Source organism: Podospora anserina, chromosome 2 (assembly GCF_000226545.1).
Source record: "Podospora anserina S mat+ genomic DNA chromosome 2, supercontig 2".
NCBI lineage: Eukaryota > Fungi > Ascomycota > Sordariomycetes > Sordariales > Podosporaceae > Podospora > Podospora anserina.
This window is the reverse complement of record NW_001914858.1, coordinates 4,295,926-4,309,184: the sequence shown is the minus strand read 5'-3', so window position 1 is coordinate 4,309,184 and position 13,259 is coordinate 4,295,926. Positions and strand designations below refer to the sequence as shown.

Here is a 13,259-nt window from a genome sequence, read left to right as displayed (position 1 = left end):
AACAAAAGAAAAAGAAAAAGAATAAAAAAGCCAGAACCCCTCGCCCCATGACCAGCACCCCAAAGTCTATGCCCTTGTCGCCCCTGAATCCTTCATTTCCCGAGAGTGGAAATAGCTAGTAAAGAAAATTGTCGCAAAGGCTTTTCGTCACAAAGATTTACGCCCCTTCTTTAAATGTAAGAACCGGTGAAGTAGCAACCTAGATTGTTGCTATTTACCAAGGTCCAACACGAACGGGTGAACCGTATGCACCGTTAATAAGCTGGTTCAAGATCGAATTAGGGTCCCTCCCGGACGGAGCCGGTGTGTCGGTAATCGGGTTCTGTCCTTGCCATCCGACTTCCACCGCCAAGGCGTTGATGGCCTGTCCCATTTTGCCTCCTGACTGTTGATTGTGCTTTACTAGCCTCTGGTCCCAGCCTCCGGTATGAACGATAAAACCTCCGCCCCTTTTTGAAGCTTCCGTGATGACAAGTGCCCATGCCGCCGAAATCTCATCGTACGCAGCATCCTTGTGGTGGCGATGTGATTGGTTTTCCCAGTCGGGGAGTTCGTGAATGACTTTGGTGACACCGTCCAAAAACTGCAATGATATGTTTGTCTGCTGCTCCAACGGCGGGAGGAATTGTGACGTGAAATCGGAAATGGCATCGAGGAGGGCGCCCAGCTGTTGCTTCACTCGGAAATAGGCATAGTCGGAGTTCGTATGGCCAAGTGGAGTTGCATCGTGTAGCTTCTCCTGGTACCCGGCCAAGATATCGAGCGCACAGGCGACGGTCGGTCGTGGCGCGCTAGTGACCACCTCGTGCCCAATATCGGGGTGTCGTTCGCAGATGGTTTGGAGGACTGTTCGGAGCTGGTCGTTGGTGAGAGTTTCGAGAAGACGGGGAAGTGACAGCGGGCGGGCGGCTACGTCGTCGTTGGCTTGTCGGATCTTTTTTGACGGCCTGACAATCGGTCTGGATGGAAGGGCTGGCGAGCTCAGGGGCGAGACCGACATGTCGTCGTTATCGTCGTCGGCCTTCCTCTTTCTGGATGCCATGTTGTTATATGGTGACACTGAGAAAGGGTCAGTAAATTGGACCTGGGGACCAGTTGCTGGGCTGCGGAAGATCCGCTTGCGTGTGTGCATCATCATGGACGGCGGGCTCAAAGCAGGGAGGGGAGGACTCAAACGTACTGGATCGAGAGGGCGAGATCCGGGTGGTTTCGTGCTGATGAGGGAAAATCGGTGGTTGCGGTGACAACACAGCGTTCATTGTGCGGTTGCGGGTGCAGCAAAGCAGGTCCCTCTGCAGCTTAGCGACGTCGGGTTTGTGGACTGCGAGGGTTTGTCTGGTTGGGTTTGGTCGACAGCACAGCAGAGCGGACGACTCGCCGATTGCCAGATGTCAGATGGTGAATTGGAGGAAGATGAGAGGCGGCGGTCTGTGTGGAGTGGGATGGGAAAATTGAGGGAGGTGCGGCGGAGAGTGACCAGAGAGCATCCAGGCGACCCCGGCTCGCAGGCTTGGGTCGGACCAGTCAGGAAGTGAAGTGTGAGGTGGTCAAAGGAAGTTTAGGGGAGCAAGGGCTGCGCCGGAGTGGAGAGCCGACGAGGAATTTGCCCGCTGCTGGTTTGCTGGCGATGGGCCTGTGCTAGCCCAAAGAGGCAGTCTCCTGCCTTGCACACATATGCAGTCTTTTCATGGAACAGCGCACGCAGTGTTTGTTGCATCTGCGTCTTTCTTTAGCCAGAGGAACAAAAACGGTCTAACGTGAAAAGGTTCCTGTTGTTGTTGTTGCATTTGTTCTCTGCCAAGCTACCCCCATTAATAACACGTGAGTTTTAATGGGATCTTTACCTTAGCAACGGATCGGGTACCAATGGATCCACCAGCTTTGGATCCAGCTTGCTTGTTGCCCGTCACAGACGGCTGGAAGAACTGACTTCAGTCCCACGAGACCAGTTTCCAGATCAAGATCCATGGGCTCTACATGAAGGCCATAAGAAGAAGATTGGCAACCGCCCCTTACATTCTTCGGAAGCTTCAGGAGGTGCATGTTTGGGAGCGGCGCAAAACACCCTCCCCCATGACCGCCTGATGACGAATACCACATCCCTATATTATCGCACACCTCAGGTACCTACCCGACATGTTTGTTACCTGACAATGCGTGTGGCCGCGGGACAACCTCGGTGTTTGAGGGTCATCCAATGGTTGTGTACTCCATCGGCGCAAATGTGCATGTATTAAGATCCAGTCTTGTTGTGTTGCTGTGTCAAACTCGTGATTCTATAACCCCTAGTGCTCTATTCTATACGAGTGATATACTGTAGCTTCCTCGAGGGCTTACCGTACAACCAAACCGACTGGTTACACGAGACAAATTAGCTCAGCGGCCGTCGTTCGTGTGTACCTGGCCGGTGCCGTCATTGAAGCTGAACTGCGATCTAGCGGGGTGTGGAGCAGTCGGTGGAAGTGCGGCTACCTGCCGAGCCCCCCGCAATCGACGGATGCTTGTTTCCTTATCGCTTATCGCTCAAGTAAAATTTCCAACACTGCCCAAAAATTCCCATCTTGCCTGCTTGCGCACTGGAGAACATCACCGGTCCTAACCTCGACCATCCCAGACAACCCATTTTCTCCCACTGCCACCATTACCACCACAATAACAATGGCATCCGATTCATCCTCTCCACCCTCCTCTCCCGAGGTCAAGAAAGACAAGACCTCCTCCAAAAAGCGCAAGACCGACCTCACCGAAATCGAAGTGGACGTCAACCTCCCCGAACCCCCCTCCAAAAAGGCCAAACGTCTCCTCAAAAAGGGCAAATCCCTTCCGGCAAAGCCCAAATTTGACGACGAGGGCTCCAACTCTGACTCCGACACCCCCAACACCGATAAGACCAAAAAGGAAAAGAAAGAACGCTCCCCCTACGGCATCTGGATTGGCAACCTCCGCTTCACAGTCACAAAGCCAGAACTCAAACAGTGGTTCGTCGACAACTCGGGCGGCACCATCACTTTGGACGACATCACCCGCGTCCACCTCCCCACCGCCAAACCCACCTCGGCCCCCGGCGCCGGTCCGAAAAACCCCACCGAAAACCGCGGCTTTGCCTACGTCGATTTCGCCACCTTTGAAGCCAACGTCGCGGCCATTGCCCTCTCAGAAACGGAATGGTACCGCCGCAAAGTCCTCATCAAAGACGCCAAGTCCTTCGAGGGCCGTCCAGAAAAGAAGGAAGAGCCCGCGCCTGTTGACCTCACCAATGGGGCTAAGTCATCTACCGCTGCTACCACCGCCACTCCAGCGAGCACATCAACCAAGGTCTTTGTGGGGAATCTATCCTTCCAGGTAACGGAGGATGATCTGAGGGAACACTTCCACAAGTGTGGGCCGATCAGATGGGTGAAGGTGGCTACGTTTGAGGATACGGGCAAGTGCAAGGGGTACGGGTGGGTGAATTTCGAGACTACGGACGCGGCGCAGTGGGCGGTAAAGGGGTTTGTCAAGGTCAAGGAGACGGTCGACACGGTGGAGGATTTTATGGATGTGGATGAGAAGGAGGAGGACAAGGCCGACGACGGCACGGAGAAGCAAGCGGAGGAAAAGGATGGCAATGATGATGAGGAGAAAGAGGAGAAGCCAAAAAAGAAGGCTGTGCCAAAAGAGGAGCCCAGAGTCAAGACGAGGAAATGGTGGGTTAATCAGCTGTTGGGCAGGACGCTCAAGATTGAGCTGGCGGAGGACGACCAGACGAGATACCAAAAGAGGTTCAGAGGGAAGGGCGCTGCCCAAAGGAGGGAGCAGAATGGTGCTGGTGGTGAAGGTGTTGCAGAGGTCAAGGAGAAGAAGGTGTGGGTGCCGATGAAGGAGAGGAGGATGGAGGCCAAGGGGGCCAAGTTCCACCAAGATATCAACGTGGCTAGGCTTACTGGTGCGGTTGTTGCGCCGGCGGGCAAGAAGACCACTTTCGAGTAGAATGCAACCTTTCCTTCTAGGAATGTAATGATCAGGTTGGGATTGGAAGACTTTCATATCTAATAGATAGTATACCCATTTGTGTGTTCAAAACCACAGTCAACACAAGAAGCGGACGAAGACTTCGTCATGATTGGTTCATTTGTTCCTATTCGCTAACCTTTCCCTAACTGCGGAGTGACTTATCGTGAAAACTGAGAATAACAATCTGAAATTGAGCTGCCTGACCCGAAAAGTTGCACTTGACAAAGCAAAATAAAGAGGGGACTTAATTTCAACCCATGACCACGTTATCTTCGGTAAAAGTAAAAGTAAAAGTAGAAAAAAGACAAGGAAAAAACAAGGCAGACAAACCCTGAATGATACCACCCCTTTTTGCCCGTGTTGGGCTCCTAGATTCTGTTTCGCCCCACGCACTTTGCAAAATGGTGGAAGAGATCACCTCAAAACTGCCAGTGCGAACCAGAAGAGTTGACCGCCTGGTTTGTTTTTGGTGCTCCTGACCGAGCCGCAATCCTAATCAAGGTTGTTTTGAGTTCCTCAGCAAAGAATGAATGGCCATCCAACCAACCGCAAACCAAAATCAACCCAAAATAGACCGGCCAACTTATTCCACCATACAGCGCCTAGTAGTATGTGCCTAGCTGCTCACCGTGTACCAGCGTTCGCACATTGTCCCGTGATATACAGTATTTCGTGTACATCCCGCCATGGTTACCTAAGAAACCACGGGGTGGTTGTTCGCGGGTCGAGCCGGGCGACAGGAGTTCATGTCATGATCCATCGAGATACTGTTGCTGAATACTTATTTGCGAGTATGAGCCTCGGAGTATTCCTCGTCGGAAGCATCGAGGATGTCGTATTCTTCGTCGGTCATGAATCCCTCCTCCGACTCGGCAGCATCCCAGTCATCATCCTCGCAGTCTTCGTACTGCTCGTACGTAACCGCCGACTCAGACTTGTCATCCTCGTGCAAGCTGGAGACGGGCGATTCCTTCTCAAGCTTGGGGAAGATCATCTGGCTCTGGTGAAGCTGAACCTCTTCCTTGGGTGCAAGCGCAGGCTCGGGCTTGGCGATGACCTCGCGCTCCTCCTTCACTGGCTCGGAAACAACAGGAGCGACCGACTTGGGGTGCTCGACCTTGACGTCGCACCATAGGCGATGGCCGAACTTGAGACCATCGGGAGTGGTCAAACGCCAGTTGGAAACAATTCTTCCGGTGCGCAGAGGAGTTCTGAGCAAGACGGTGAAGGGGAATTCCTCTCCTGGGAGGATGGGGGAATAGCATACAGTCGAGACGTTGGACGCACGGAGGTCCTGGGTAGCTGCCGGGTGAGTCGAGTCAACATGACCCATATAGTCGCCGCCAACAAACATGACAGAGCAGCCAGCGGGCCACGCTGTCTTGCCCTCGTTGCGAAGAATCCAGGTCTGCTCAAAGACGTGGTTGGGCTCCATGACGGTGCCATCAGCAACGGTGTCCTTGACGAACACGGCGACGAGCTCAGCTGGAGCGGCAGGAGCAACCTGCTCCACAGGCCTCACCTCGGTCGTCTCAGTCTTGATCTCGACCTTCTCAGCAGGCTTCTCCTCCACCTCCTTGTTGATCTCGTGCTCCACGGGCTTCACGTCAATGACAGTCTGCACGTTGGAAGACGACAGCACAGGGGCGTTGACAGTCTCGGTGGCTCGAGAAGTGGTCACACGAGGACGGCGATCTCCCATGGTAGGGATGGCACGGCCGTTCTCATTTTCTCCTGTGGTGGTGACGCTGACGTGTCTAACGGGCGTCTTGAACTTGATGAGAGGATGAGTTTTGTTGTGGGTGTTGGCAGGGCTGGCTTCGCAAGCCTCGCAAAAGTCGGTATCATTGCAAACAGCGCACTTGTAACGGTCTCCCGTGATGTAGGTGTAGTTGTTGCGGTTAACTGAGCAGAGGGGGCCGTCGCAACAGATACCCTGGTGAGTAGGGCGGGCGAACAAGTCGGAAATACCGGCGTACTCGAGTGGCTCGTAGATGGGCACGAACCGATGACCGGGGTGAATAAAAGAGGCGTTCGCCATGCACTCGCTGCAATAATCCCAGTCAGGACAGTTCAGGCACTTGTGACGGATGCCGCGAATGTTAGTATCGCAACCATCGCAAATGGCATTGTGCTTTTGGCCACGGCCAGCACCGAGACGGCGAGCCACATCAGGCTCCAAGCGTGTGCCCTCAACAGCGGCAACGAAGGTGTGCTTGGGGTGGTGACCATGGGTGTTCTTGGCGAAACAACTTCGGCAAAGGTCATAATCCTCGCAGGTCGAGCAGTGGACAAAGTCCACCTCGGGGAGCTCCCGGACGCAGCAGTTGCAAGTGCGCATGCTGGAGTAGGCGAGGCCGTTGAAAATGGGAATGATGCGCTCTGAAGCTGAGGGGGTGGATGGCTTCTCGGCCGCAGGGCTTGGGGGAGATGGAGGGGAGGGAGGAGCTGCTTGCTTGACCTGCTTGGGAGGCAGCGTCTCGGTGGTGCTGTTGATGATAACGCCGTTCTTGATGAACCGCTTGATCAACCAGTGGTCAGCGCCGTAGCAAGCGACACCTTGATCCACACACCCCGAGCAGAGATCGAAATCGCCGCCGTCGCACTTTGAGCAGTGATAATGCATGTCAGGAACATTCTTGTCGCAGCTGTTACAGCAGACAGCATAGTTTGACCTGATAGCAGGGGGCACGAGGTTCATCTCGGCAGCGAAACGTGCCTGACTCTGTTGCTCCAACTTCAAAATGGCCAATTCGTAATCAGCGAGGACGGCGTCTGGGATCTTCAGAGGTTGGACTGGCTCGACGGGTGTAGGTTGCTCGATCTCCTCGGAAGTTTCGGCAGGGCTCGAGACTGCTGCAGGTGCTTCTTCCTCAACCTCATCGGCCACCGAAGCAGGCTTAGGTCCTTCCCTGGCGGCCACGGCAGCCTTGGCTTCGGCAATTCTGGCCTCAATCAACTCTTTCGGAATCGGCAGAGTTGGCTTTTCGACAGGCTCTTCGGCAACCTTCTCCACGGGGGTTTCAGCGGGCTCGGCAGCTTGAATGAGCGAATCGAGGGATGCTTGTGCTGGTGTCTCCTTCACTGTCACACGAAGCCTGAGCTTCTGCTTAGCTTTAGCAGCACGGTAGAGCTGCTTGTATACTGAGGTGTTGGCCTTGTCCAGCACTACGTAAGAGGTGGCAGAGTCGGAGTATCTCTCAAACACAACATCGGCATCGGGGCGAATGTTCAGAACTCCTCGGATCTATCCAGAGCCATCAGTATCATCGTTGTCAAGTCGAGCGACGGCCAAACTCACCCTGTTTTCCAGAAACGCAGGAACCATTTCCCGCAGAGGGAGCTTGAATCGGCGGGTTGAGCCATGATAGCTGACTTTGAGGGTGACAAGAGTAGCTGGCGTGACCTGAGGAGCTGCCGCCATGTTAGGGGCCATAGTGGCGGCGGACATGATTGCCTGGGGGCAGATATCAGTTAGCAAGCGATGAAAACTGATGCTTTTGAAGAAACAGCAATGTTGTGGATGGCGGTGTTGATGGTCGAGATGATGGGCAGGTGAGAGAAAGAGCGGAGAGGCTGTCCCAGCGGCACAGACCACATGCTGACTGGACGTGAGGCGGGGGTGTTGGTTGCATGTGTCAAAAGCCAAAGAGCGGGAGCGACTCACGACCTAAAATGCTGCTCGTGAGCAAGACAGGTGTCGTAATGATTGCCCTCCCTTGATGATCCGATTGCAGCGGACAAAGTCTGGGGAGGCAGGACTGGATGTCCAACTGGGAGGTATCGGTCCGGAAGATCGGGGATTACTTGTATGCTGTGGTGTACAATTGTAAGCGGCGGGGACTGGTGTTGAAAGTCGAGGCCGGTGATTGAAAGAGCTGGATGCTCTTGCGAGGAGGATGGATGAGAGGAAGGAAGGAAGGGGGGAGATAGGGACAAAATGGGATGGTCGGTCGGAAGCTTTGGAGGGGAGCGACGCAATGACCACAGACAGACGGGCCTCAGGCAGTAAGGTAAGGAAGTCAAGTGAAAGCTGGGGGGGATTGGACGTAGGGGGTGGTGTTGCCCAACAAAGGTAGGTATGAAGTACCTGGTGGTTGGTAGGCTAGCTATCTAGGCAGATGGGGCGCCTCGTAATTCCAGGAGGCAAACGGCTGTCGTAAAGAGGCGAACAGCTGGCGCTTGGGCGGTCAAATGGGTGAGACCTACGGGACGACTAACAGGAGGCGGTCAGCGATACTTCTCCCGTGTTATTCATGGATAAGGTTGGCCCAAACACTGGGGTGCATCAAGAGACCGTGCCCGCTAACAAACATGGCGGTATTTACAGCAGAGTGATCTGACGGCTCTGGGACTCGTCCTTTGGGGCTGCCTATGTTCTGCGCAGACCAAACCCACAATGGTAGTCCGGTCAAATGAATTGTTTGTCAGGTGGCCGTCGTGTCGTCACCCTTCTTTGTCTGGGACAGGCTGTTGGCTCTTTTTGGAGTGATCTGGGCGCGGGTATGGGAGCCACTCAAGGCTGTCACCACTTGCCTTGGATTAGATTGAATAATTCCAATTCGATATGTCAGCTATCTGAGAAGGCTGTCGAATGTGCTGGTTGATGGTTGAGGGGTGGAGGCTGCTGGCTGGCGGATGGCGGTGATGACGACGATGACGGGGCGCGAGTGTCGGGATGATGGCTCTTATATCTCATGCAGTTCTGTGGGAACAGGACGACACTTTGTTGACGCACTCGGAAAGCAAGCAAACACGGTCCGGTCCATGTCAAATGGGGGTCAGAATGGGCCCATGGGAGTTATCCCCGCGATACCGCAGCATTGTTAGAGCGCGATAAGGAAAATGGAACCTCGAAAGCCTATCTGGGCGGCACCTTGGGAGCTGACCCCTCACGTGGAGTTGCGTTGGTTGCTGTGCTGGGCGACCTAGGTGGGGTAAATCAGGACCCGCCCCCAGCCAAGCGGAAAAACGCCCCAGTCCCATGCAGCACGTCAAGCTCCCCACTTTCCCATCCCGTCAGATCGACTCGGAGCCTACCACGCACCTCTTTTGGAGATGCACTGGAAATGCACTTTGCATCTGATCACGAGCCTCTATTGGCCACTGACAGCTCGAGCAAGTCTTGCAAGGGGCCACCTGATGGTGAGCGGCGGCAAGGATTACGTCGACCTGTTTTAAAGGGCCGACGACGTCTTAGCCTTTTTCATGCCGCATCCCTACTCTGAGAGGCTGATCCCCTCTGTCACGCCCTTAACTTCTCGCATACGTGTCAAGCATTCCAGACCGGGCTGGATGCTGGCTGCATGAAGAGATCAGGCTGTAAGTGGTACAGGCCCCATGGTCCGCGCAGGACGGTGTACAGCTCATCAGAGTCGTATATATAAAGTCAAGCTGCCTTGTGCTCCCGTTTACCAATCATCTGACCCGAAACTCGCTTCCAGACGGCGGGGCATCCACCAGACGGTCTGGCTATTCGTATCTCCTCTCGTAGACCGAGGCTGTTTTGTTTGTGAAAAGATTTCCATTTCCCATTCTCAAGTGCTGTTAGAGGCAGAAACAGGAGGCAGATATATACCAGCCGAAACTGATTTCCCACCGAGTGAACATCATTCAGGGAAGAATGTTCCGATCTCGGTGTCCTGAAATTCCAGATCCTGTTATTTATTCGTGTTTTATTTGGGTTGCCGCAACATGAACAGCTAGCCAGAGGCGCAGATGCTGTGTTGCCCCTCTCAGGCGTTTTAGTCATCTGGATTTGATCCGATGCCGACTCGGTCAAGGCCTGGCGGTATGCCACGAGGCCTTCCCCTACCACGTAAAAGCAAGGCGGAGGACAAGCCTGGGCGTTTCTGCATGCACATCTCCCGCGATCACAGTCAGGTAACTTTTCGAGACCAACTCGACCTGGCCAGAGTAGTTTGTGTAATTTATATGTATATATGTATCTCAGACCACCTTTGTACAACATCAACGCTCTAATCTATTCCATGAAGAAGCACCGCTGTACACGTTCCAGGTTGTTGTGCCTCCAAAAGAGATAACCGCTTGAGAAAATACTCGCCCATTGTGAGGCCTCTTTCACAGCTCACATATCGATAATCCTCTCCAACGTCTCTCTCAACTCCTCCTCATCATACCTCATCATCCTCGCCTTACCCTCTCCCACTGCCCTCCCCTGAACCGGAGCACAGTGAATCCCCAGCTTTTCCAAAAATTCCACATCAACCTGTGGCATATCCTTCCTCATCTCCCTCTCCTCCACCATCTCCGGATCAATAAACACCAAATGCGTCACCACCCTCCTCCACTCCAACAATTCCACATCCTCCGGCCTCCGACTCTCCACACAAGCCCTCCAAATCGCCTTGATAAACCCACTCGCATCCATCCCCCTCGTCTCCCTGTCCAACTTGCTATTCAAAATCAACACCTTCTTCCTAATCCCCCCAACCTTCTCAATCGCCTCCCCCACCTCCCTCAATATCAAACTCGGCACAATGCTCGTGTACAAACTCCCCACACTATACACCACCACCTCGGTCCCCTCCCTCAGCTCCTTCACCACCTCCGGGTTAGCCTTTGGCATAATCTCATGCCCATACAAATTGATATACCAAACCCTCTCGATCCTCGTCCCCTGTCCCCCCGGTAAATCCTCCTCCTCTTCCTTGCTAAACTTCAAATTCTGCCTCCGCAAAACAGGCAAACTCCCCGGCATATTCCCCTCATCATCATCAACCTCCAACAACCTCCCCATCCCTCCTCCTCCCATATGATGCGGCGGCAACCCCTCATCAGGAATGCTAGTCGGCTCACTAGGGTGACTAATAGCCACCTGCCCGGTCAACACCCCCCTCTCCCCCGTCTCCCCGTTAACCCACCCAGCACTGATATGATGCGTATGATTCGAGTTCACCGCCGGCAGCACCCTCACCCACCCCCCAATCTCACATATCATCCTCAGCAGGTAAATCCCCGCCTCAAAACTCCCCGTCAAGAGCCTCGCTCCCGTGAGGAACATGTTCCCCACCGATGCCCCGGCAAAGTTGAACACATTCGGCGGTCTTGCCCGCTTGACGATTTCTGCATTCAGGATATTCAACACGGAACGGATGAGCTCCTTTTTCTCGTTGGGGATGTAAGCCCATAGTAGGGAGCGGCTCTCGACGATATCGGCCCATTGACCCCTCGCGGCGATGGGGTCGGGCGAGAGGCGGTGTTCAAACAGGTTGCGGAGGGAGGAGGTTTCTTTGGAGGAGGAGGTGAGGTTGGAGGGGGTGGTGGGGATGAGACGGACGAGGCGGGAGCGGATGTCGCCTACGGAGGGGCCTCCCACAAAACGGATGAGTTCGGAGGATGAGCCGCCGTTGTCGGAGATGGGGATGATGTAGTTTAGCTGGCGTTGTCGGCTGAGTTCGTCAGAGGAGCCAGTCTTACTGGCGAATGAGGAGGTGGGGGTCTGGGTGCCGGAAGAGGATGATGGGCGGGCGATTCTGTTGAAGAGGTCGACTAGATTGTTGGCTGCGGTGCCTGAGAGGTGGGTTAGTATAGTACAAGGTAGGTGTCGTAAGTGATGGGCGAGTGTTGTGCGAACTCAGTGGTAAGTGGTGATTGATATGTATAACTGTCTATGCAATGCTTTTTAGGGAATGTGTAAGTGAACCTCGAGCTAAATGTATAAGACGTATACATCGCGCCGCTTGGAAACAGCGAGTCTTATGGGGCAGCTACTCTCTGAGATGGCATTGAAAAGATACCATAATCTCAAAGACCTTTCTTCATAATACTCAAAACCACAATTGAACATACCTCCTGAAAATACCGTGATCCCCAACCTCCTGTTGCCGCCATTGGCAGTCTCCACAGGAGGCGACGGCAAATTCGAGCTCGCCTTAGAAGCCATTTGAACCAGAATTTGTCTTTGGTTAAAAAAAAACCAAAAAAAAAAAAAAAAACCGAGCGTAAATTGTCAAGGTGCAAAGAACCGTCAAGTCCAAAAAAAGGGAGTGTGTGTTGTGGTATAAGTGACAAAGTGACAAAGTGTCGTCACAAAAAGTGGACTCGGAAATGCTCCCCCCTGAAATTGCAGAGGGCAGGCCACACACCGAGCTTTTATAGCACCACCACAGCTTCTTCACCAACCTCAGCTGCGCCTCGCTCAAAAATCATCAACCACCGTGTCAACTTCGTATTTCTTCTTCTTCTTGAAACCGTGGTAATTTCACACAAAAAGGCCACAGTTGCCAAAAATATGCTTGCGAAAAGAGTCATCGACCGGATGGAATGAAATGCCACGCAACATAACACAGCACAACAGGGATCACCTCACTGCTTCACTTACACGAAATGAGCTCCTGAGGCTGTGCTCAACGTAGTATGGAAAAACACTGTTGTTTGGCACAAAAAACATCACTTGAACAAGTGTTATATACATCTGCCAAAAGGTAAAGAGAAAAAAAAGTGCAGAAAATGTTTATAAATAATCAGAATAATAATGAGCGTGCTGATCGTCTTCTCTCTCAGCTCATGAGAGACTTCAACCAAAATCCAAACCCCAGTCTCAACTTTTGTTCCCATCGCAAGTCGAAAAACCGCCAGCCACCCAATGTAATGATTACAAAGAAAAGAGTTCTACATTTGCTTCTTTTTCTTATCTTTCCCGCACCACAACAGCATAATGACCAAGTCACAGAGAAAGGCAAAGCGCTATGCAAAGACAGATAACCGCCCCCTTTCACTCCCTATAAACGCCTTGCAAAAATGCCCCTAACACGCGACGTCCCTTAAGCAACAACAGCAAACAACAAAACACACCCGGAAAAGCACAGTGAAGAGCAGCGCAGAGTAACCAAGGATCAACACACCACCAACAAACAACGTGTTCCGTTCTTTCTTCCAACTAAGCTGATAGCGGGTTAACATGTCCGTGGTTAAAAAAGGGCAAATGTGTTGGATGTTTTGATGCGTCGAATGCACCTTTTCCCTTCTCCTTTCCCTCCTTGTCCTCAATAACCACTACCATCCTACATCTGTCCACCCATCTTGGCCCCTTGTTTCCCAACACTCGCCTCATTTAATATCATTTCCATACGCACACACAAAGTCGATAAATCCTAACCGATACCCCGCATCACCGTGATATCTTCCATGTCATAAGCCCTCATCTTCCTTCACTCAGTTTCCATCCTATCCCGCCTTACCATCCCTCCCTCCGTGTTGATTTTCCAGCTCGTCCACTAGAAATTGACCAAAAAAGTCAGACC

The 13,259-nt window shown here is 53.0% G+C and overlaps 4 protein-coding genes across 4 annotated transcripts; 1 reads left to right on the top strand and 3 right to left on the bottom strand.

Moving 5' to 3' along the window:
- Positions 1 to 214: 214 nt before the first annotated feature.
- Positions 215 to 1,138, bottom strand: PODANS_2_12440 (uncharacterized protein; the record flags this gene model as incomplete). Its single annotated transcript, XM_001912025.1, has 1 exon — positions 215 to 1,138. The coding sequence occupies one exon, from the start codon at positions 1,136 to 1,138 to the stop codon at positions 215 to 217; it is 924 nt and encodes a 307-aa protein (XP_001912060.1).
- Positions 1,139 to 2,658: 1,520 nt separating this feature from the next.
- On the top strand, positions 2,659 to 3,969 carry PODANS_2_12430 (uncharacterized protein; the record flags this gene model as incomplete). The annotated part of the gene is made up of 1 exon (XM_001912024.1): positions 2,659 to 3,969. The coding sequence occupies one exon, from the start codon at positions 2,659 to 2,661 to the stop codon at positions 3,967 to 3,969; it is 1,311 nt and encodes a 436-aa protein (XP_001912059.1).
- An 805-nt stretch (positions 3,970 to 4,774) lies between these two features.
- Positions 4,775 to 7,444, bottom strand: PODANS_2_12420 (uncharacterized protein; the record flags this gene model as incomplete). The annotated part of the gene is made up of 2 exons (XM_001912023.1): positions 4,775 to 7,240; positions 7,295 to 7,444. 2 exons carry the CDS (start codon positions 7,442 to 7,444, stop codon positions 4,775 to 4,777), a joined length of 2,616 nt encoding a protein of 871 aa, XP_001912058.1.
- A 2,637-nt stretch (positions 7,445 to 10,081) lies between these two features.
- PODANS_2_12410 (uncharacterized protein) lies at positions 10,082 to 11,899 on the bottom strand (the record flags this gene model as incomplete). The annotated part of the gene is made up of 2 exons (XM_001912022.1): positions 10,082 to 11,589; positions 11,806 to 11,899. 2 exons carry the CDS (start codon positions 11,897 to 11,899, stop codon positions 10,082 to 10,084), a joined length of 1,602 nt encoding a protein of 533 aa, XP_001912057.1.
- Positions 11,900 to 13,259: the final 1,360 nt, after the last annotated feature.